Below are 20,239 nucleotides of genomic sequence, written 5' to 3' on the forward strand. Positions count from 1 at the left end.
TTCAAAGAGAAAATTAAAACCTAAAACAAATATGGCTGGCCTGACCCTGAGTCACTGCATCCCTTTCACGCACGCTGACCCTGTGGAAAACAGGAACTGCGGTAACAAAACTCAGTGCTTGTGTCAAAACGACAGACCTCAATGAAAAAATTTCAGCCATCGTAACAGCTGTCTACTGTGCACTGAAGGGGTGACAAGACGGCGTTATTTAGCAACTGCTCCTGTTGTTAATAAGCAATTTTTTTTCCAAGGCTCTGGGCTGCAGTCTGGTATTGGAACGGTAAGACTCACCAACTGCGTTTGCTGCCTCTGCTACACCACTGCCCCCAAATCACACTGAAATAGACGTTTAACTACTTTCTCAAACGCGTAACCACACTTGATCTTATCTACACCAGAAGACAGGGTGAAGAGAGAATCGGGATTATAACTGGATGGTTGGTTCCCTCCAGCCCTGATTCCCTCCAGAAATCGGTTCATCTGGGCAGGATGCTGGCTTCTCGGCAGACAGGACCAGAGCATCAGCTCCGGGCCGGATACCCCGGCGCGGCCGTGGGAGGGCGGCGGGGCACGGAGGCGCCCGGGCCTCCGCGGGGTGCGCAGCAGAGCGGAGCGGGCCAGGCAGGGAAATGTGCTGAGCCAGGAGAACCGCTCTCCTCCTCCTGTGTAACCCGGCGAGGATGCCGAGCAGGCGAAGATATTGCGGCCGAGAGGTGAAACGGGGAAAAATTAGGAAAAAAAAAAGAAAAAAAAAGCAAGCGTGCGTGCGGAGGGCAGGCGGGGGAGAAGTGCAGGGAGAAGAAGCCAGAGGAAACTTATCTGCGACATGACAAAGTTCAATCCACCGCCCTCCCAACTGTTGAAAAAAAAAAAAAAGTTGCAGCATCTCGGAGCGGCGCGCTCCCCGCGGCCCGGCCCGGCCCGGCCCTGCTCTGCCCAACAACAGCCGCGCCCGGCCCGGCCCGCGCCCCCCGCACCGTCGGCCGATGGGGCGGGGGGGGGTGGAGGGGTGGAGGAAAAGCCCCCCCCAGCCCTGTGCATGATGAAGTGGGCGGGAGGATCTGCCTCTGCTCGCATCCCTCAGGGCGGCCCCCGCGGGGACGCGGGGGGGGGTCCCGGCCCGTAGCAACGGCGATGAGGAGCGCAGTCGCCTGAGAGACGGGGTCGCGGCTGGCTCCCATCCGCACCGGGCACCGCCGCGCTGGCGGCGGCCCCAAACTTTCTTTTCGTCCGAAACACCGACGCTGCGAGGTGGTCTCCACCGTCTCCCCCATCCCCTCGCCAAGATGGGGGGAAGGGGGCGAGGGTGGCCCCGGGACGGACACCCCCCCCCCACACTTCTTCCCCCGCCTCGGATGCTGCCCGGCTCCTTCCTGTAGTGGTGACGCCGCCCGGGTGTCCCTGCCCGCCGCTGGCCCCGCCGCGCAGGGATGTGTCCCTGGCACCGGACAAAGGCAGCGGGACAAGGGGGACCCGCGGGGGGCAGCTGCCCCCCACCCCCAGCCCGGGCCTGAGCCTCCGCCCCCCTCCCCCCCCCGCCGCCGCGCAGGCCGGGAGGCGAAAGGACACGCACGTCCCTACCGGAGGGAGGGGGGGGAGAGGCGGGGAGAAAGAGGAGGAAAGGGGTAAAAAATAAAATGCAATAAAGAAGAGGGGGAGAGAGAAGAGGGGAGAGGTAGCGGGGTGCCGAGGAGAGGCAGGCACGGCAGGCCGACCCCACCGGGGTGAGGGGAGCGGAAAGTCAGCGGAGGGATGCGCGGCGCAAGCCGGCTGTACCTGCGAAGGAGGGGGGGCCTTCATCCCAACTTCCCAGCGCCAGCGCGGCCCTCCCGTCCGGGAAAAGCGGGCAAGGGGCCGCCGCAGGACCCGCCGGCAGGAAAATAAACCCGAAGGAAAAGTTAAAAGGCAAGCGGCTGCGGGCTCGGGAGACGCGGGCGAGCCAGGCTAGAAGATGTTGCTTCCTCGCAGCCCCATCCAAATTGTGGCGGTGGCTGGTTAAAAATAAACTTTGCAGCAGGAGGGGGGGGATGATCTGGCCGGATTCCTGAGCTCAGACGGTTTAATATGGATGAGCATCAGGTCCTGAAGGCAAAACGCCGCGGCTGGTGCCGCTGGTTGGTAGAAAGTCTGCAACAGGGAAGGGGGAGAGAGGAAAAAAAAAAAAAAAAAAAAAAAAAAAAAACAGGAGCAGCGGAGGGAGGAGAGGGAGGAGCGGGGGAAGGGAAGAGGGAGGCTGCACGAACTCATCATCATCTCCACCGCTGCCAGCCAAACTTTTTTTCCTCTTTTTTTTTAAAGGAAACTTTCTTTTTTCCCTCTAACAAGCATTTCATTTTTAAATGAAGTCGCACGACCAGCCGACACGCTGCAACGTCCTCATCCCCGCGCCTGCCCCCTCCCAGAAGTTTATTTTTCCTCCTCCTTCTTTCTCCCCCCACCCAAGAAAAAGAAAATAAATAAAAAAAAAAAATAAAAAGAGATCCCTCCGGAGTTAAGGCAAGCTCCTGCCCTTTGTGAGGGAGCGCGGCGGCCGGGCAGCCCCGCGGTACTTACGCCGGACTTTGCTGGGGCTGGGCTGCTTGCGCCGCGACATGCCGGGAGGATGGGCCGCCGGGGGGGCGCGGGGGCGCGCCGGGGAGGGGGGGGGAGCGCGCACGGGAGGGAGCCGCAAACTTGTTCCGGAAAAAGGAATCAAAATGGCGTTTCTGTGGATGTGCAAAGTTCATCAACTCCGCGCTAACTTCCCGTCCTCCGCGCCTCCCTGGAGGGGAGAGATGGGCACGGTTAGGGACCCCGCCGCGCCGCGCTCCGCGGGCGCCCCCGCCCCCTGCCCGCCCCCGCGCTGCCCCGCGCACCCTGATAAGGAGAGGCATCACGTGTCGCTCCGGCTCCTCTCCCGGGGACGCGCTGCCGCCCCGGCGGCAGCAGCAGCCGCCTGTTGCAAACAGCATCTCTATCTCGCCCTCGTCGCGGGGAGGGGCGCCTCTAAGGAGAGGAGCGAGCACGACTTTCTCCCCCCCGCTTCCCTTGCCCTCCCTCCTCCGCCCGGCCCGCCGCGCACCGGCCCCCGCAGCGCAGCAGCGGGATGCCCCGGGGAAAAGGGGGGGGGGGGGGGCGGCCAGGTGCCACGCGGCGCCCCGCGCCCTCCCGCTGGCCGCGCCCGCGGGGCTCTCCCGGGCCGGGCCTGCCCGGCGGCCCCGCTCCCGGCCGGGCGTGTGCGTGTGTGTGTGGTGTCTTCCCCCCCCGCCCCCGCCACCCCCGACAGCCGGTTTGCGCCCGGGGCTGGAGCGCATCCGGGGCCGGCGGTGGCGGTGCCGGGCGCTGCCGGCTGTAGGAATTCATCTGGACTCTTCCCCTGGCCGTGGAAATGTCTGTGCATCCTCCCTCCTCCTCCTCCTCCTCCTCCTCCTCCCAGCCCGGCGCCTCACCAGGTAACAGCGGCCGCAGGCAGGAGTCCGCTGCTCCGTGCGCAGGAGTCAGCTTCTAGCGTTCAGTGTTTGTTGCCTGGGAGAACTTTCGGCTTTGTGCGTTTTTGGGTCTCCGCTGGAGTCAAGTCATCCGTCCGGCTGACGAAACCTGAAAGTCGTGAAATTTAACAAGACCCAGAACATCACCACAGGAACAGGAGGTCCGAATACTGTGCCTAATCCCAGGCAAATTTCGGAGGCGTGCAAATATAAGTAGTGAGGAACCTCACGCTCGCTGGGTACGGTACCACACGTATGGTCTCTTCCACCACTTTCACTGCAGTGGAAGGTCAGAGATGTAGAAGACTCTGCAAGTGATGGAGAGGTGGTCGGAGTCGCGGGGATTTAACTTTAAAGTCAGTGCCGGTTTAGAGTTGTGTGACAAATAATAACAGTACAGAAAAAATAAAGTATCTGGAAATACTCCATCCTGGAAGCTTGAGAGGGAAAAAAAAAAAAGTAAAGCAAAACTGCCTGCAAGGAGTGCCATACTGAGTATAGGAGGAACCAGTTAACTCTTTAAGGAAATGGTTACGTACACTATTTCTACAGCTACTAAAACTAGGCCTTTTAAAGGTGTTATTGGTGAGATTAAACCTGAAGTCACAGGCTGGTTTTTAAAGAAATCAAGCCCTGGCCTGTAGGCAAAAGGCTTGTACCAGCTTTCCTGGTATCCTATCTCCTGATTGAAAAGGGATTCACATGGAAAGGAAGGCTAAATTCCAGGCATGTGGCAGTAAGCCCTCAACCAACTCTTTTCACAGGCTTCTGCCTGTGAGGTGTCATTATTAACTTCCTTTGCGCCGTTCTTCTCAAATATCGGATAAAGGCATACAAGTCAGGAATACACAAGACCTGTCTGAAACACGTGAGCTGTGCTTCATGTGAAGAATAACCCTTTTCCCTTCCAGACTCCAAGTAAAACACCTGCAGGTCTGGTCATCTGGAGGCTGGAAATGCCAAAATTGCAAAACCGAAAGGCACACGTGTATTCAGAACACAAAACTGCAGCTTCAACTCATGTAAGTTTGCAGGCTGAATTTTTGTCAGCCAAATTTTGTGCAGATATTACACGTGAGCCTTGTGTATAAATTTCAATACCATTAAGTTACATTAAAGCAGAGTTGCTGACTGACAGAAGAGCTATATAATAGTTTACCCCACAGTACAGAAGCATGCATTAGAAAGTGGATTCTGATCGTTCTGCTACAAGGCTCTGATTTTACAAAAAAAAAAAAACAATCAAGGGAAGTAATAAAAAATAAATTAATTGTAAAGTGTCTCTAACCTTTTCATCTCTGTCCCCATTATACCTGCCAACCTGCAGTGGCAGAACGGGTGGTAAATTCGATAGCTTTATAGCCAGCTTACATCTTCCTTTCAATATCTCTTGCGGTCAGGCATCCGATTAAACAAAAACCTGAGCAGTTGTCCATCTCAAGCTCAGCCCTTAAACATGTTATCCACACTGGAAGACTGCCATGATTTAAGCCTGCATGGCACATACATATAAACTGCGCGGAGATCAGGCCTACGAGTTTACAACCTAAGGCCTTGTTTGCACAGACATTTGCATCAATTGCTGTAATTTCAACATACAAGTCCTGTATGGATAATCATGGTTGGAGACTGGCAACCCATGTCTCATTGACCTGTGGCTAATATCTCTAGAACAGTCTTGGAGGCATTTTGGACCACTTCTGCATGAAGATTCCCATCCACCCTTGCTGTATTTTCTGAATTCAGAGGTGCTTAAGCAGCTCTCCACGTGGGCAGTTTAGCAAGCGGATAGCCAGAACAGGAAAACAAGCGCCGTTCAATTCAGCATCTGAAATCTGCTCTAGAAACATGGAAATGCAAATAATGTGCACATTGTAAAGCTCGCACTGGAAAAAAAAAATAACGATTTTAGTGCTTAGAGAAAATATGTAGATAATTTTTAAAATTGCATTTATGTTTTTATGTTTTAAACATCCCTATTCTTTCAGAAAGATGTAATGAAGGGTGAACGAGCACATACTGTTATCTTAATTCTGTAAATTAAAAAAAAAATGCAAAAACGTTACGTAGTAACTAAAAAAACCTTAACTACCAGGGTTTATGAAATACTCCAAAGTGATGTGTGTTTAATAGTTTAGGAATTAATTCTAATTCTGGGCTATCGCAGAGCAACAAAAATTAAAATAACTACATGTTCAGACTTTCCATGATTCAAACTTTTATAATGCATCAGAGAGGTCAAAACCCACTGTGGTCTACGACTGAATGTGAAATTTCAAGCATTTTTTTTTTTTATTCCAGTGAAAGAGAAAATAGAGATCATTTTTGTGTAATAAAAACCACTGTTATGAACAAAATGACTCTTACAAAATGTTAACTGCATTGCTTACATGATACAGCTATCCCTTTCACTCTGCATTTTCTACTCTCTGCACTGCTGTGTTTTATCCCATCTCCTCTGATCACTCTATTTGTGACAGTAGAAGTATTTAGACTTTTGTTTTCCTAAGCCTGCACATGGTTTCTATACTTTCTGGGTATCAAGATGCCAATACTCAACAGTGATGGTAAACATGCTAGGGGGCAAGAAGACTTTTTCTAACGTCTGTGTAATCGTCACACACCTCTCTGATCCTATACAGTGATGTTAAATGCAATGAACAATAGTACAAATTAAAATAACAGTTTTGTGAAGGTGTTTTGTGTATTACCAATGTCATTTAGACCACTGGGTGACATAGCCGTGCTGGCGACATAAAAGCCACCTGCTGCGGTCCCAAGAAAAGAACTCTGCCCCCACCTACAATTCAAATATGAGAGATGCTGATTAAAGGTATTCAAGGAGAGAAGAAAAACAGGATGTGTAGCTTATATGAAGGCCGCAACTTGAGGATACAACAATGTCTCAAAGCGCAGAGACTAAAGCTAACATTGGCATTAAAAGAGAAGGTAAAGGTTAGCTAGAAAATCCGCCCCCCCCATCTTATTAGATATTATCTATGTTCTCTGCTTTAGATCATGGTATTTAGAAGTTAATTTCTTGCAATGCTGACACATCACTTTCAGCCAAAACAGTTTGGAGTAAAACAGTTCTCTTACTAACCAGGAGTATTTTACATGACGTATGAGGCAGCATTGGGCCCTGACTTTCTTACTCCCCACGACTGCTGGCTGAGGACAGCTGCCAGGAGCCAGCTCCCTCGCCGTGACGTGCGGCTGCCCAGCCACAGAGGATGTCAGAGGCTTTGGAGGCCCCGTCCGCTGCCTGAGCTTATGCCTGCACAGCATCCGGAGTCCTCTCGCCGCCATCCTTTTCCTGATGTCCTTGCTCGTGCCAAGAGGCAGAACTCAGCTGACATACTAACGCAGGGAAAAGCCTACTTGGAGGATCAGAGAATACAGCCCTGAGGGCTTGAGAAATAAGTCTTTATAAAACTTAAAACCAGAAGAAATGCTCGAATTTCCTTTACATTTCAACCAGGTATTTCTTTAAATGAACAAACATGCCACGGCTGGGTCTTCTCATGGGTTGGGGTTTTGTTTTGCTTTTGAGCGTTTGTTTTTTTTTTTTTTCAACCGAGACACAGCTTTCTTGGATCAAAAACTCCTTAAGCACAAACACAGAACTGACAAGTGTGACCACCATGTAGGCAAGGTAATTATACAGAATAAAAGGGAGAAAGTTCAATTAAATATATTTCCTAAAAAATGCTTGGAAAAGTAAACTTGATGAATTTGTGCAGTGGAAAACCATACAGAAAGGCACATCATGTAAGACCAGCTGCAAACTCTCTCAGAGCATTTGTCAGATGATACAGTGCCAGAGAGCAATCCAGTTTTCCTTGTGTGGGTAAATGTGATGCACCACCGTGCTCAGCTACCTTGGCCTCTGGAAATCGGGCAGCTGGGGAGCAAGGGAGCAGAGCGGTGGAACTTGCTCCTGCAGCAGCCCCACCCATGATCTCCAAGGACAGCTTTGGATGATCAGAAAGGCAAGGCCAAAGCTTCACTCCAAACTTATCTTAGCATTAGCCGTTAGTGAGTGAAGTAAAAGCTGAGGTAACACAGCATGCTTAAGCAATTTCCTTCGCATCTCAACAGGCCAGCAGTGGGAAAGCTGGAAATAAACCCCATCTTTCCCCCAGAATCCCAGCGTAGTTCTTCAGGTACCAACTCATCCACTCCGCTTTATGACCTGTGCTCAGCAGACAGTATTTTAGTGATAACACTAAACAAGCGATAACACACTGCAAAAATAAAAGATCAAGTGCCAAGTATTTGCTCCCTGTTTGCTCTGAGCCTTTTCAACAGTGCAAAACAGACCTTGAGCTGACTCACCTAGCCAGCTAGGACTCATCTGGAAATACAAAGACAGTCTTTCTGAAACCTGCACCACTTTCCCCCCCCTGCCATAGATCACAGCCCGTAGGGCATATTGTGGGACTGCTGAAGTCTTTGGAATAACTGCTGGCCCCATCTCCTTCTCTCCTTTCACTGTGGGAGTCTCCAGGAGACAGATGCAATGCAGAGTAGTCCTGCTGCTGGGACTGGACCAGCTTGATGAACTAGTCTCTTCCCCAGCCCTGATTTTCAGGGTGTAAAAAGTAGCATAAAGTATTCCCCTAAACTCTTTTAGCAATGACCAATGTTTCTAAATCCTTTCTGGGGAAGATGAACAACAGAAACCTTTTCTTTCAGGTAATGGTAACTGTAGAGAATGGCTAAAGTTATATGTAAGCAACTGACATATCTTTCAGCCTTGTAATCAAAACAAACAACACGGGCACAAAAGAGTGTTATTACAATTTTAGTAACCAAAATTCTTAAAAGAGGAGGATTTTAAAGAGTAGTACATTTTAAATCAGTAAAACTAAGTAAGATCCTCCCAGCATACTTAATTAAATTTTGGAACAGCACAGCCTACTTATTCCTCAGGCTGTTTAAAAACGTAGTGTGAAAAAACTAGCAAGCAGATGTTTGACATTTACATTCTCAAACAGTTCTGTGATCACTAATGTACAGCCTCAGAAACAGGTTGTATAGCCCATGTGCAAACGTGTCTGTGTAGAGACAGAGCGGGAAAAAGAACAACGGTACGCAAAACCACCCACTGCAATACTTTCACTTCTTTTAAAACTCTGCATTGTTTCCCAGAAGCTTTTGTTGCCAGGTAATGCAAAAAACACAGGTGTGCTAAAAGAAGTTAGTGTTTAATGCCCAGCTTGTGATTTGGTACTGAACGTGACATGTTTCATTCTTATTGACCACCCAGCCTCTCACACTTAATTGATTGTTAGTTTAAATGTGATTATTTTCCCTCCTGAAGGCAAGTAGGAAGCCATCTGTGTGTTTCCCCATGTCCCATTTGCTAGGGAGAGCTGATTCTGAAACTTCTTGCAAACAAAATAAATGCTTACGCTAACAGCGACTCCTTCGTGTTCAGCCAATCATTCAAAGGGCTGCTGTAGCACCAGTGGAGACAGCAGCAGCTAAAGGAAGGCAGCAATATCCAGCTGAAGCATTACTTAATATCTTCTGGTATTATAGGCTAGAGATGGAAAATACCTGCTGTTCATTCCCCGAGGCCTCCACAGTGTTGCTCTATGCAGTATACTTTTCAGTACTGTCTTGGTTTAGTTTTGAATATCCTCACTTGTGGAGGATTCCACAGCTTCTGTTGGGAGCTTGGTCCGTACTCTTGCAGGTTTTGCTGTTAGGACATTTCTCTTGATTTTCCCAGCCTACATTTCTATTTTCTTAACTTCATGCCACAGCTAATTATAGCTCAAAGAGTGCAAGTAGAAAAGGGCACGGGGAAGAAGGAAACCCCAACCAGCCCAGGGAAGATATGGCAGACGGTGCTTTGAGATGCACCCACAAAGCAGCAGAAAATAGGTAGAGAAGGCCAGCAAGCAGCAGGGAAGTGAAGAAATAGGAAGTGAGGCAGCAGTCATGAAGAAAGTATGCAAGGGAGCAGATACCCTGCAGGGAAAGAAAAAGCAGGACAACTTTCAAGGGCAGAGATTCATGTAACTTGGGGGAGGCTGCAGTGACAGGAATTGGGGAAGGCAGAGAAGAGAGGAACTGAACCACCAGGGAAAAATAGCCAGTGAATGCTGTCGACAAAGACTCAAGGGAGAAGCAGAAGAAAATGGTAGGGCTCAGGAAAACCAGCATGAAAAGAGCCACTTGTGCTTTTGTACCTACTTAAATTGTGCTTTGTGCCTCCTTAAACCAGAGGCAAAATTGCCTCGGGACAGCTCTATGCCATAAAGTTGTGCAGGCCGACTTACGCTCGTCAGATGTACAAAGGGATATGATTTGCAACTGAGGTTAAAACCAAGCTACGCTACCAAAAGCAGCGAATGTTCACAGTTATGCAGTCAGAACTATACTTTCACCAGCACAGCTTGTGTCATTCAGACAATAATAATGTAAGCCACGCTGGCAAAAGCACAGTTTTGCTGATGTAAATTGTATTGGGGGTAGATACACCTCTGCTGCAGCGTACAGAGGTGTAACTACACCAGTAGAACTCTTTGCTTGTCAGAACAGTCATGCTGTATTAGCAGTATGTCCATACCAGAGACATGATTAAGACAGGTAAAAGGAATTGTTCTACTACCATAATAGAATGACTTCCACAACAACAGCAAAAAATGTCAGTGGAAGGTTTCTCCTGGCAGAAAAAGATAGCTTTATGGACCAGAGGGGTGTAAGATGGGGACGTGTTTTAGATCATTCTGGAGCTTTCATGTAAGAAAATACTTGCTTCTACAAAAAGAAAACACAATACTTGCAAAGTGTCTGAATACTAGGAAAATGTGGATAAGAGCATTTAAGTCCTAATATTGACACTTTAACCTTCATTTATCATTCAACATTATCTCCATCTTTAAATAAAGGATTCTTGAGAAGAAAGTATTCTTAATACGTTTTTCTGCGTTCCTGTCTTCAACTTGTCTAATAGATAACACGTTCCATAATCTTGTTTCCTCCTGTGTAATACAAAGAGGTGAAAACTCTCAAATGAGCAACTAGACAGGAAAGATTTAGTAGATAGGATAGATGTGCTACTAAACACTTTTCTTTTTTCCTCTTTTCAATTACTTTGGTGGTCAGATGGGACTGTGCTCTATCTAAAATGAAACTTGAAAAGGAAAAAAAAACCCAAACCACTATTATTAAAATGAGCGTAAGAGAGCTGTTACCTGAAATGATTCACTGAATGGAAATCTCTACTCTTGAAAGAAATGTTTTCTAAGAACAGGGCACAGACATCAGCCTCTTCCTCAAAAGAACTCCAAGTAACTAGAAAGGGCAGAAAACATTTAAACATGAGGGTTGATGGGAACACTGCTAAGGTACCCAGTAGCGCAGTGGATTGGAGCACTGGCTTTTTACCCTTAGAGATTTGGATGCAAAGCCTGATTTAAATGCACATAAAAATGAATGTGATGAATTCACCTCAGAGCCTTCTTTGCAGTGGTCCACATGTAAAAATACCATCTGCTGAAAGACACCAATGTCCTCTACACTTACTTATTCCCCTACACACATGCACATGCTAAATAAGGCTAGAAAGTTGTATGAAAAGTCTCTCAGACTGAAAAGTAAGCTTCCTTTTGTTTCCTGTTAATTTTCACCTGATATTTATAGGAGCTTTGCTATGCTTATAGTTATGCAATAAAGAACTGAGCAGTGAACAGTCTCCTAAGTGACATGAAATTCTGAACTGTGGTTTCTGCTGTGAGTGGGGCTGATTCACCTCAGAAGATCTAGTCTGTCATTCCCTGGGCACAGACTTGATCAGCAAAAATCCTGCCTGATGTTTTTGTGTTAGCTGTTAAACCTCCTTTCCACCACCCAATGGATACGATTCACCACAGTCCGCACACTTTTCTTGGCATAATCTTAAAGGCAGATCCGGTTTTGGTCTAGACTCCAGGTTAGTGACACAGCAAAAGAGAGGAAATATTCCGTGTGCCTGCTCGCATGCAGTGATTCAGTAGAGCCAGTATCATTAGTCCTGTCCTGTGATGAACACCACATTACTCAGCCACACTGGAAAAGAATGAGCGGGCTAAGATTTTGTATGTGGAAAGCGACAGCTCTCATAAAACTTGGTACTTGGATAATACTGCATGTCAACAGGAACTACAGTAAAATCTTGTGGCAGCAAATTGAGACTAACCATAAAAATTGAGAGTTTTGGAGAGCTGGGACAAGAGTGGAATGAAAAGCAAGTAAGATGAGAGTGGTGTGTAATAGTTCAGTATACAAAAGTTTGGTAACACAGAAACTAATAGAGAAAATTTCTGGCATCATTTTGGGCTAGTGCTGACTACAGAGAACTGCCATACAGCCGAAGTACTCGTGTGAAAATCTTAGCAGCATATGTAATAAAAACCACTGAACTGAAATTATACAGAAATAAGTTATTATTGAAACACAGCTGTACTTTGAACAAAGCGTTGAGGAATTTAAAAGACAATGATTTGCCAAAGGGAACAGCATAAACTTATCTCAGCCAGAGAGCCACAACCAGTTCCTGTGGCTGCTCCCCACCACTGAGTGCAAGACCTGTTTGCCTGCAGTAATGAAATGGGGACCAAAAGCTTTAATTACACAGCATGCTCCACATCAATTTCTATAAATTGATGTCCTTTCCTCATATGAACTAAAAACATGTCAAGTGTCTTGCAACTTTTTTTCATCCTGTTTATCATTGCTATCAGTTTTACCTTATGAAAGTTGGTAATTATTCAGCTAGCAGCTAGCGGTGATAACATCAAAGCAAAAGTATGTTTATAGGGTTAAGGCATGATTATTTTAGTATCCCAAAGGCTTTGGACTGCCATACCATCCAATTATCCCAGGGCTATGTGAGAAGAGGGAACTTCATGTAATTAGGAGGGCCTAAACTAAGCTTTCAGAATCAGTAAAATACATCATGTCACAAATCACACTACCAGCTGTTTCTCCCCAAATTTTACAGAACACAAGACTATTTTTTTTTTTTAGAATTTAGAAAACAAAACAAATATGTTGAAAATCAGACTATAGAATTAGTAACTACATTTTAGTTTTTAAATAGAAAAATCATGTAATTTGTCATACATTATAAATGTATGTATCAGATCTACGACATCTGAGTGAGCAGGAGATCCATTCAGTCATACACTCTGCTTCTGCTAGGAACCAATACTTAATCCATATTCAATAAATTAAAACAAAAAAAAAAAGCAGGTTATTTTTTTTTCCAGTTAGGATGCCTTTAGTCAGATACTTGATTCTGTGTTTTCTAGGGACCCACATAGCCTGATTTTCAGAGATGCTGAGCACGTTCATTGCTTCTATGGCTGCTGAGCAACCCTGAAACTTAAGCGCACGAGTATGAATTAGATGCCAAACTACAGTCATTCCATTTAAAAAATTAAGAGCATAATGCATATAACTATCACACTTTTCTGCATCTCAGGTACCTGCCCAAACTACTACGATACTGAATGAGTCACCTTTGACTCAATAAACCCTCCCAAGAAGAGCTTAATCAGGACTCAGATATTTAAGTGAAAAAGTAAAATTGCATTTCAGAAATGCGTGGAAAAATTGCAGTGCAAACCTACTTACCAATAATCTGTTCTCTGAATAATACCAGGAAGTTAGTTTAACAGTGAAACTTGGTAAGAAATTTTCATTTAGAATCCTCTACAGTTTGTAAAGTATGCTGCAGCATGTTGAAACACTTGAAAAACTATTACTAAGAAAAGAAGTTAAATTCTTCCCAAAGAATTCTAAACAGTTGGGAAAAGTGATGAGGCCACTGTGATTAAGCGGAGATAGGAAGGTTCCTATGAATACAAAAGGAAAGGCTTTCAGGAATATAAATAATATAATGAAGAAATAGGTTGAACTTTAAAGAAGAGGAACATAAATTAAGAGCTGTTTATACAGATAATTTTAAAATGTGTGTGATTAGTAAGGTTTTCTTCGATTATCAGGCACCCGTAATAAGGATTTGGAAGCAGGATAACAAAATTATCTCCTAAAGAGAGACTATGCTATAGCCTTTATGCACGAAAAATGAGAGGATGGGGTCAGCTATCTAAGAATGGAATACAGTTTCCTGGTACAGTGGGAAGGAGTTAGTGTGCAGATAACAGCAAAAAAAAAGCTGTTAAAAATATTGCGTATAAAAAATGCCAGATAACAGACATCCACTTGTAAATGTGACCTGCAAACATCTTTAAACAATCCAGTAATATTAGAAGATGTTTGCCAAATGCTTCTGACCACAAGGTTCTATGAATTATTAACTTGAACATTAAATTGCCATGCGTTTTGTGACTCTAGAGAATTCTGGTGATCTGCAGATCCTTCATGCTTTCTGCTGGTCATGTCTCATCCAGAAACCCTTTCTGCAGACTTCAGAGGGCTCACAGTTAGAAAGATAAATGTTGTCTTATTACAATGCTTTCCATTCTTCTGGGCCTATTTTTCATTTCAGCATTTTATTTATCATTTGGCATTCACATTAACTCTCCAAAGCAAAATTCCTGATCCCATTACACAGACACACTGCTCCATTGTAGGAATATACAGAATTATAATATCACCCACACAGTGCTTTCTGGGGCATTCTTTGGAAAATGGGTGTCTGACCCAGAGCAGGGCTGTTACAAGACCTGTGGACAAAATGGTGTAAGGATGAAAAGACTCCGCTTCAGATAAATAAAATGTACAGCATATACAACTATTGCACAGCTTATATAGCCTGTTGCTTTGCTGGAGAAATTTTTATTTCAGGGGATGAGTCGGAGGAGGGTGAAGAGGCAATGCAATTACTTTCCTCCCCTTCCAGAACCAACCTAACCCTAAATCTGCACATGCATTTCTGTTACTTTAAAAACAAAATTAAAACTATCCCTTGGTAAACTGAAGAACCAGATTAAGGAACGGTGCCTCTGGTACCAAAGTTATGAATATGATTCAGTGCAATGATTTTTTTTTTTTTTAAATGTGAAGAATTTTCATTCCAAGTTACTTTGAATTTCTCATAAAACAAACTCAATGTCACACTGGGCATATTCATCAGCAAGAAAATAAGGCAGTGTAACTGACAGGTCTAAATGCTTATAAAACTGTTCCTAAATTTTCCATTGTTAGCTACATCCTCCAAGATGAGTTTCTGAGGCCTGCTCTGAGAAAAGAGGAAGTCACAGAAATGCTGATATACCCAACTGTAAAGAATTCCAGAACTGTGTAATTCACCTACTTATGAGTTTTCTGTAAAATACTGAGAGATATACAGTAGCACTTAGTAATAAAAAAACCCAACACTTAAATGATTAGAAACCACCCTGAATTCAGAGAACAAAGGAGGAGATACTGTGTGTATGACATGTACTACCTCCTTGTAAGTATAGACTGTCTCAAGATTAATAACTGGTTAAAAGAGAAATTGCCTTTTTTTCCCCCCTCTTGCAAATAACTTCTGCTAGGATCTTGGCAAGATATTAAGAAGACCACAGTAATGATATCACACAAACATTTTCTTATATAAGATGCTATTCTACCCTAGCCAGGCTGAAGATGCTAACCTTGAAAAAAGTTTTGCTGCTTTGTACACTAATACAATGTTGGAGATCTCCCCACACAGTGCAAGTGGTATATAATACTTCTGCAACAGCTACTGCTGTCTAATTTCATATCATGTTATTAATCAAGAATCTTAAATCACTTTGTAACAAAAAGGACAGCTTTGTGAGCGCCATTGCACAGCTGAAGGAACTGAGGCAGTGAGAGGGGAACTAATCAGCAAGATGTAGAAAGGCCAGGAACAGGAGCCCCCCCTCCTAGCTCCAGGGCTGCTTCTATCAACAGCGTGCACTTCAGTGCATGAAGTAGAATAGGCTCTCATTAAACGAGGATCAGAGGTGTCAGCTGTATAACCATGCTTTAAGAAAAAGTTTTAGAAATTGCAGAAGTTGCATCACTGACTGATACAGTTCTACTTTTACAGCTTTTGAATGCAAGCCAGCCTGTAGCTGGACCTCTGCTCTACCCACGCTGGTAATAAAAAACAATCTGTTGGTCCTTGACAACTCAGGAACAGACACGGAAATAAATATAGGGAATGATGGATTGATGCTTTTAGGAAGGCAAGCTGTGGGTTGAAGAATATAGAGGAAAAAAGCAGAGAGTCAGAACACAGATTAGGAGGCAAGAGGAGGGAAGATTTAGGGGAAGGGTTTTCCCTTGTCCAGTGCTTTTTTGTGAGGTTGCTCCTGACCCTAACTTTTAGGGTGAAAAGGCCTTGTGACACAGCAAAGCTGGTGTGCGTTTGTCACGCAGAGAAACAATTTGAGGAGGGTGTACAGGTGTTTCCTGTGTTGCAAAAATCATCTCTACAGAGATTCTTGTTTGCTATTACCCAAGACTTCAAAGAAAATACCAAGACAGATGTGTATGTGGTCCTGCCAATACCAGGATCCACCATCTATACTATACTTACCAAAGCAGCCACAGCCACAGCTCCTGGGAATGCCTAGGAGGAAGGACCATCAACAGCAGCTCTTCAAAACAGCCCCACATACGAAGAAGATCCTTCCTTTACCATTCCCTGCTGGGTAGCATCCCCAATGACTCATGTACATTTCTAGAGTTGGGCCTACATTTTTGTTACACAACACGTACATTTCTCTCACTACCTTGATTTTTCATAAATTCTTATGCTGCTGACCAGCTGTACTGGCAGGCCCTTCCCCTTTAGCAAAATTTCTTTTTTAGTCTGAGGTGGTATGCTTCAAACTCAGTTCCTCTTGCTCTAACATGATGCTACTATTTGTTTGCATTGTCTTTTTAGTTAGGAAGCATATCCTGAAAAATGACATCTATGATTTCTTCTAAATCCTATTTTACGTTTTTGTGCTGCTCAGTTCTGATTTTTCAGAGCAAGCGGTATACAATGAGACTGTGTTTTCAGAGGTGCTGAATAACCCATTCAGGCCTGAAACGCTTTGCTACACATCAAAAAAAAGGGGTGCTGAGAAGTACTGAGAAATCTGTGGTTGGAAAAGGGGAGCCAAGTAGGAAGCTAGTGTGCCTCGCAAAGTCCTTATCTGTGTCTTTCCTACTCAGACCTCCAGTGCAGAGCAAGCACTGCCAGGTGGCTGCGGAGGAGCTGATCTGTCAGGCACTCTGACTGTGCCGTGGGCTTGGGTGGGAGGACCCATGCACAGCCCTGTGACCTGAAGCACAGCCCTTTTGCAGGAGAGAAAAAGAGTACAGCCTTGGGCAATGAAACCTAATTTCACTCCAAGGAGTTCTAGTTAATGGGAACTCTGAGAAAGCAGGATTATACCACAGTGACTGTTTCCAATGAAGTACAAAATGCCTGCATCTCCCGTGGTCCAGTCACGGCATAGCCTCTCCTGTGGGTGTTGGCTGAATTACAGTGAATTAAGAAAAGGGAAGCTGGGTAGGTTATTAAGACTTTTATATGCACGTTTTGAAACAGGATCCAGTAAATTCACAGCTAAAATTTTGAAAAAAATAGGGTAGATTAAGCATTTTAAGTCCAGCATGTTCTTACTTGCAAGATGCAAATCTTTCAAGCTCCTTCTGAAGCATCTCACTGGAAAGGGGGCTATAAATCACAAAATACCTGACTTTTGTTGTTTAGGACACTACAAAACCCAGGGAAATGTGTTTAATGAACATTCTTCTTGTTCAAAGCATTTCAGTAGTTCGGCTCTGATATTGTTTCAAAACTGTTTTCTCAAGGCCCTCCAGCACATGGCGTTACGAAAAAAGTTGTCAGACTGGTTTTAACACATCTTTTCAGTACTGATAAGCAAAAGTTCACTGAAATAATTCTCAATAAGATACATGTGGAATATACCTTTCTTAAGGCTTTCCTGTTGAATTCCAACTTTAAGGAGACCTGTTGCATTCTAAGCTTAAGCAGCCTCTTTCAAAGTTATTAGAAAAGTACAGGGATGTGTCACATACTGTGCTGAAGAGAGTCTGTGTCACATACTGTGCTGAACTGAGTCTATGTCACATCCTGTTAACCGTGTCTGCTTTTAAACCTGTTTTGTAAGTACAGTCAGTGGCTGACAGTCTCCAGCTGCAAACAGCTTTGAAACTACGTGTGCCAGCTTCAAAAGACAGACAGACACTACTGTCTTTTGGTTGCTAAAGGTAAAACACTCAATAGATAGCACATTTTTCTCAATTAAGTAAACGATTTAATCTTGAGACTGCTTTGCTTAACAATGCCATCATTAAAATGGTAATGGGCTTTCAGGTCCCTATTTAGCATGGTATGGCATCGTACCTTTGCTGCTATTGTTTCATCCTTTTTACAGAGAAGCTTCTGCAATTCAGCGTGGCAAGATCAAGATATTAACTAAGGAAATAAATCTCCAAAATAGCATGTGGCTAAATCTTTAAATCTATCTAAATAGGGCCAAATCTAGCCCCCCCCCCGAAGCCAGTCAGCCTCTATAGTAGGATGCAAAATAGTTCCTCTGTAAGGTGGAATCAAGATGAGCTAATAACTTCTTTTAAGTTATTATTACCTATGTTGGAAATAATGGTTTTAAAAGCCAAAACATGCTAAAACTACTCAGAAAAGAAGTATTTTACTAAGCCATGCACACTAGCCTGCTAACATGATTTGGTAAAACTTTTTTTCTCCTTAATAAACAGGGGACTCAACTGAACATAGCTAGAAAAAGCCCTATTTAAATAGGGGTTTTTTCCCTCTTAATTTTCCAATGTACAAGTTAAAGCAAAACCAAAGCAAAAATACTTCTGCAGATGGACTCATGTATCAGACCTGGAACTTTTCCATGTTTCCTTTTCCATACTTTTGCATTAACTAGCCTCTCACTGCAGACTAGGCCCATGCCCAAGGCTTGGCAGTAAAGGACTAGTCTGGGATGCCACAATCAGCTCCTGTTCAAAGCAGCCACAGGCTGTAGGTCTCATTCTCCATTACGCCTAAGCTGTACTTCGTGGGTTGTCATATTATCTGGTCCTTCTGGGGACCTCTAAGACATTCATACAGATTTAGAGCGGTGTCAAGGTCCCTGCCGTTTACCCTTGAATTGAAAGGCCTTTGCCAGAGCCAAGAATAACTAGAAAGCAGCAACTTTCTGGCCACACCTCCTTCCTCACATCATCCCTACAGAAAGGGGCGGGGGGAATAGATAGGAAACACCATGCTCCTACACTGAGCACAGAAGGATTTTCTCTTGACTGTTTCTATAAGGCTTAACATGCCCTTTCCTTGTCCAGAGGGGCATAAAAAGGGCCCAGCCTAACAATGAAGTCAGACTCACCCTGCCAGTAAGTGAAGGAATGGTTGCTTCTTCGCCGTAATGTTTAGTTTTCCCAGCTCACTGGGTTGCCTCAACACACATGGAAATATGCTGATAATAGGTGAGATCATAAAGACTTTCTGCGGCAGTCCCAGAAGAGGCAGCTTTCTAACCTGGCATTTTCGCCCAATAATGAGAGAGACTTGTAGGATCTCCTTGCCCAGATCTGCAAGACTGCACGGCATCAGAGACCTGTGCAAGCAGATGTCATGAAAGACTGTGTCCACTGACTGTTCTGCATTGCCAGAAGAGTCAACAAAATCAAGTAATGTTGTTCCACAAAAAATAAGCATGACATACCTAAGCAATTATTGATCTTAAAACTGTGGATAAAGACTGTCTAAATATTTTCCATGACTGGAGGCAATGGGCTACATTCATCTACGAGATATCACCCAGGCCCTTCACTAAGTTCTTTTTAAGAAAAGCCTTCTGGCCCACAGCACCTAAACCATTATTGGTTTCTACTTTTTTCTTAAAACAGGAGTAATGGTACGATAGAGTCGTTATATTTCACCACAATTTGCTTACGTCCATGTAACTTTTGTTATTACATTTAGCTTTTTTTTTAGTAGCAAATGATTTGGGAAATCAACTTGACAAATTACCTCACATAAAAAGTAGAAACAATAACATTCATTGTGCATCCTTGAATGGCCTTGAATTAAAGGGCATGGATGCTTTTAAAAACTGAGTAGTTTTCAGAGATGAAAGAAGCTAAAGGGATGCTTATTTATAGCAATACCTCCTTGACAAATAATTCAAAGGGGTAACAAAGGAATGGCTGCGCAGTTTGCTCCAGTGACTTTTGTTCCCTTAATGAAATGTACACACATACCCTCATCCATCGACCGGATGCATACCTATCTGCTGTGTGGCCTGCACTGATGCACTTGGTATGTCCCCTCACTCCCGATGCATCTGTGAGCCTGACAGCTCAGTTCTCCTCTGTTGATCCTCAGGCTGGGAGCAGAATCAGTCCTATGTACAGCAATCCATTTTTTTTCTTCAGAATACCAGTGCTTTAGAAAAAGCACGACTCTAGAAGAAAAATAAAGAAACTGATGTATCACGGTATCTGTCTTCTGAGGGTTTTTTTAAGTTATTCATTCTAACTCTGAAAAGTGATTCCCCACTTCCATGAATAAAGGTCTATTTCTCTATAAGAGGAAGATGGAAATCAGACGATAAGAACTGGAGGGAATAGGGAGAAATGATGCATGACTGGGCCTCAAGTTGAATATATTTTGCTTGTTCTTTTAGTTTGTTTTCCACTCTGAAAGTATTTAGTTCAGGGATTTCCCATAGGAGCAGGGCTGATGAGTTCTCTCTTTTAATCTAAGTAACAATACTGAAAATTGTTAATCTATGTAACAATGT

General features: G+C 44.5%; 1 protein-coding gene across 6 annotated transcripts in view; it reads right to left on the minus strand.

The window, feature by feature from the left end:
- RREB1 (ras responsive element binding protein 1) overlaps positions 1-2,905 on the minus strand; it is a 126,318-nt gene extending 123,413 nt beyond the window's left edge. For 2 of the 6 annotated variants that reach the window (XM_086740237.1, XM_086740242.1), the window contains exon 1: positions 2,554-2,789. Coding sequence is in view for 3 of the 6 variants with exons in the window: in XM_086740242.1 (XP_086596368.1) it covers positions 2,554-2,593 (40 nt within the window). In the remaining 3 variants the exon portion in view is untranslated. Of the gene's footprint in view, positions 1-815; positions 833-1,776; positions 1,912-2,553; positions 2,790-2,855 lie in introns of those variants that run through there. The other 4 variants (XM_086740236.1, XM_086740240.1, XM_086740239.1 and 1 more) reach the window with 4 other exon arrangements.
- Positions 2,906-20,239: the final 17,334 nt, after the last annotated feature.

The sequence above is a fragment of the Chlamydotis macqueenii genome, chromosome 2 (assembly GCF_036417535.1).
Source record: "Chlamydotis macqueenii isolate bChlMac1 chromosome 2, bChlMac1.mat, whole genome shotgun sequence".
Classification (NCBI taxonomy): Eukaryota; Metazoa; Chordata; class Aves; order Otidiformes; family Otididae; genus Chlamydotis; species Chlamydotis macqueenii.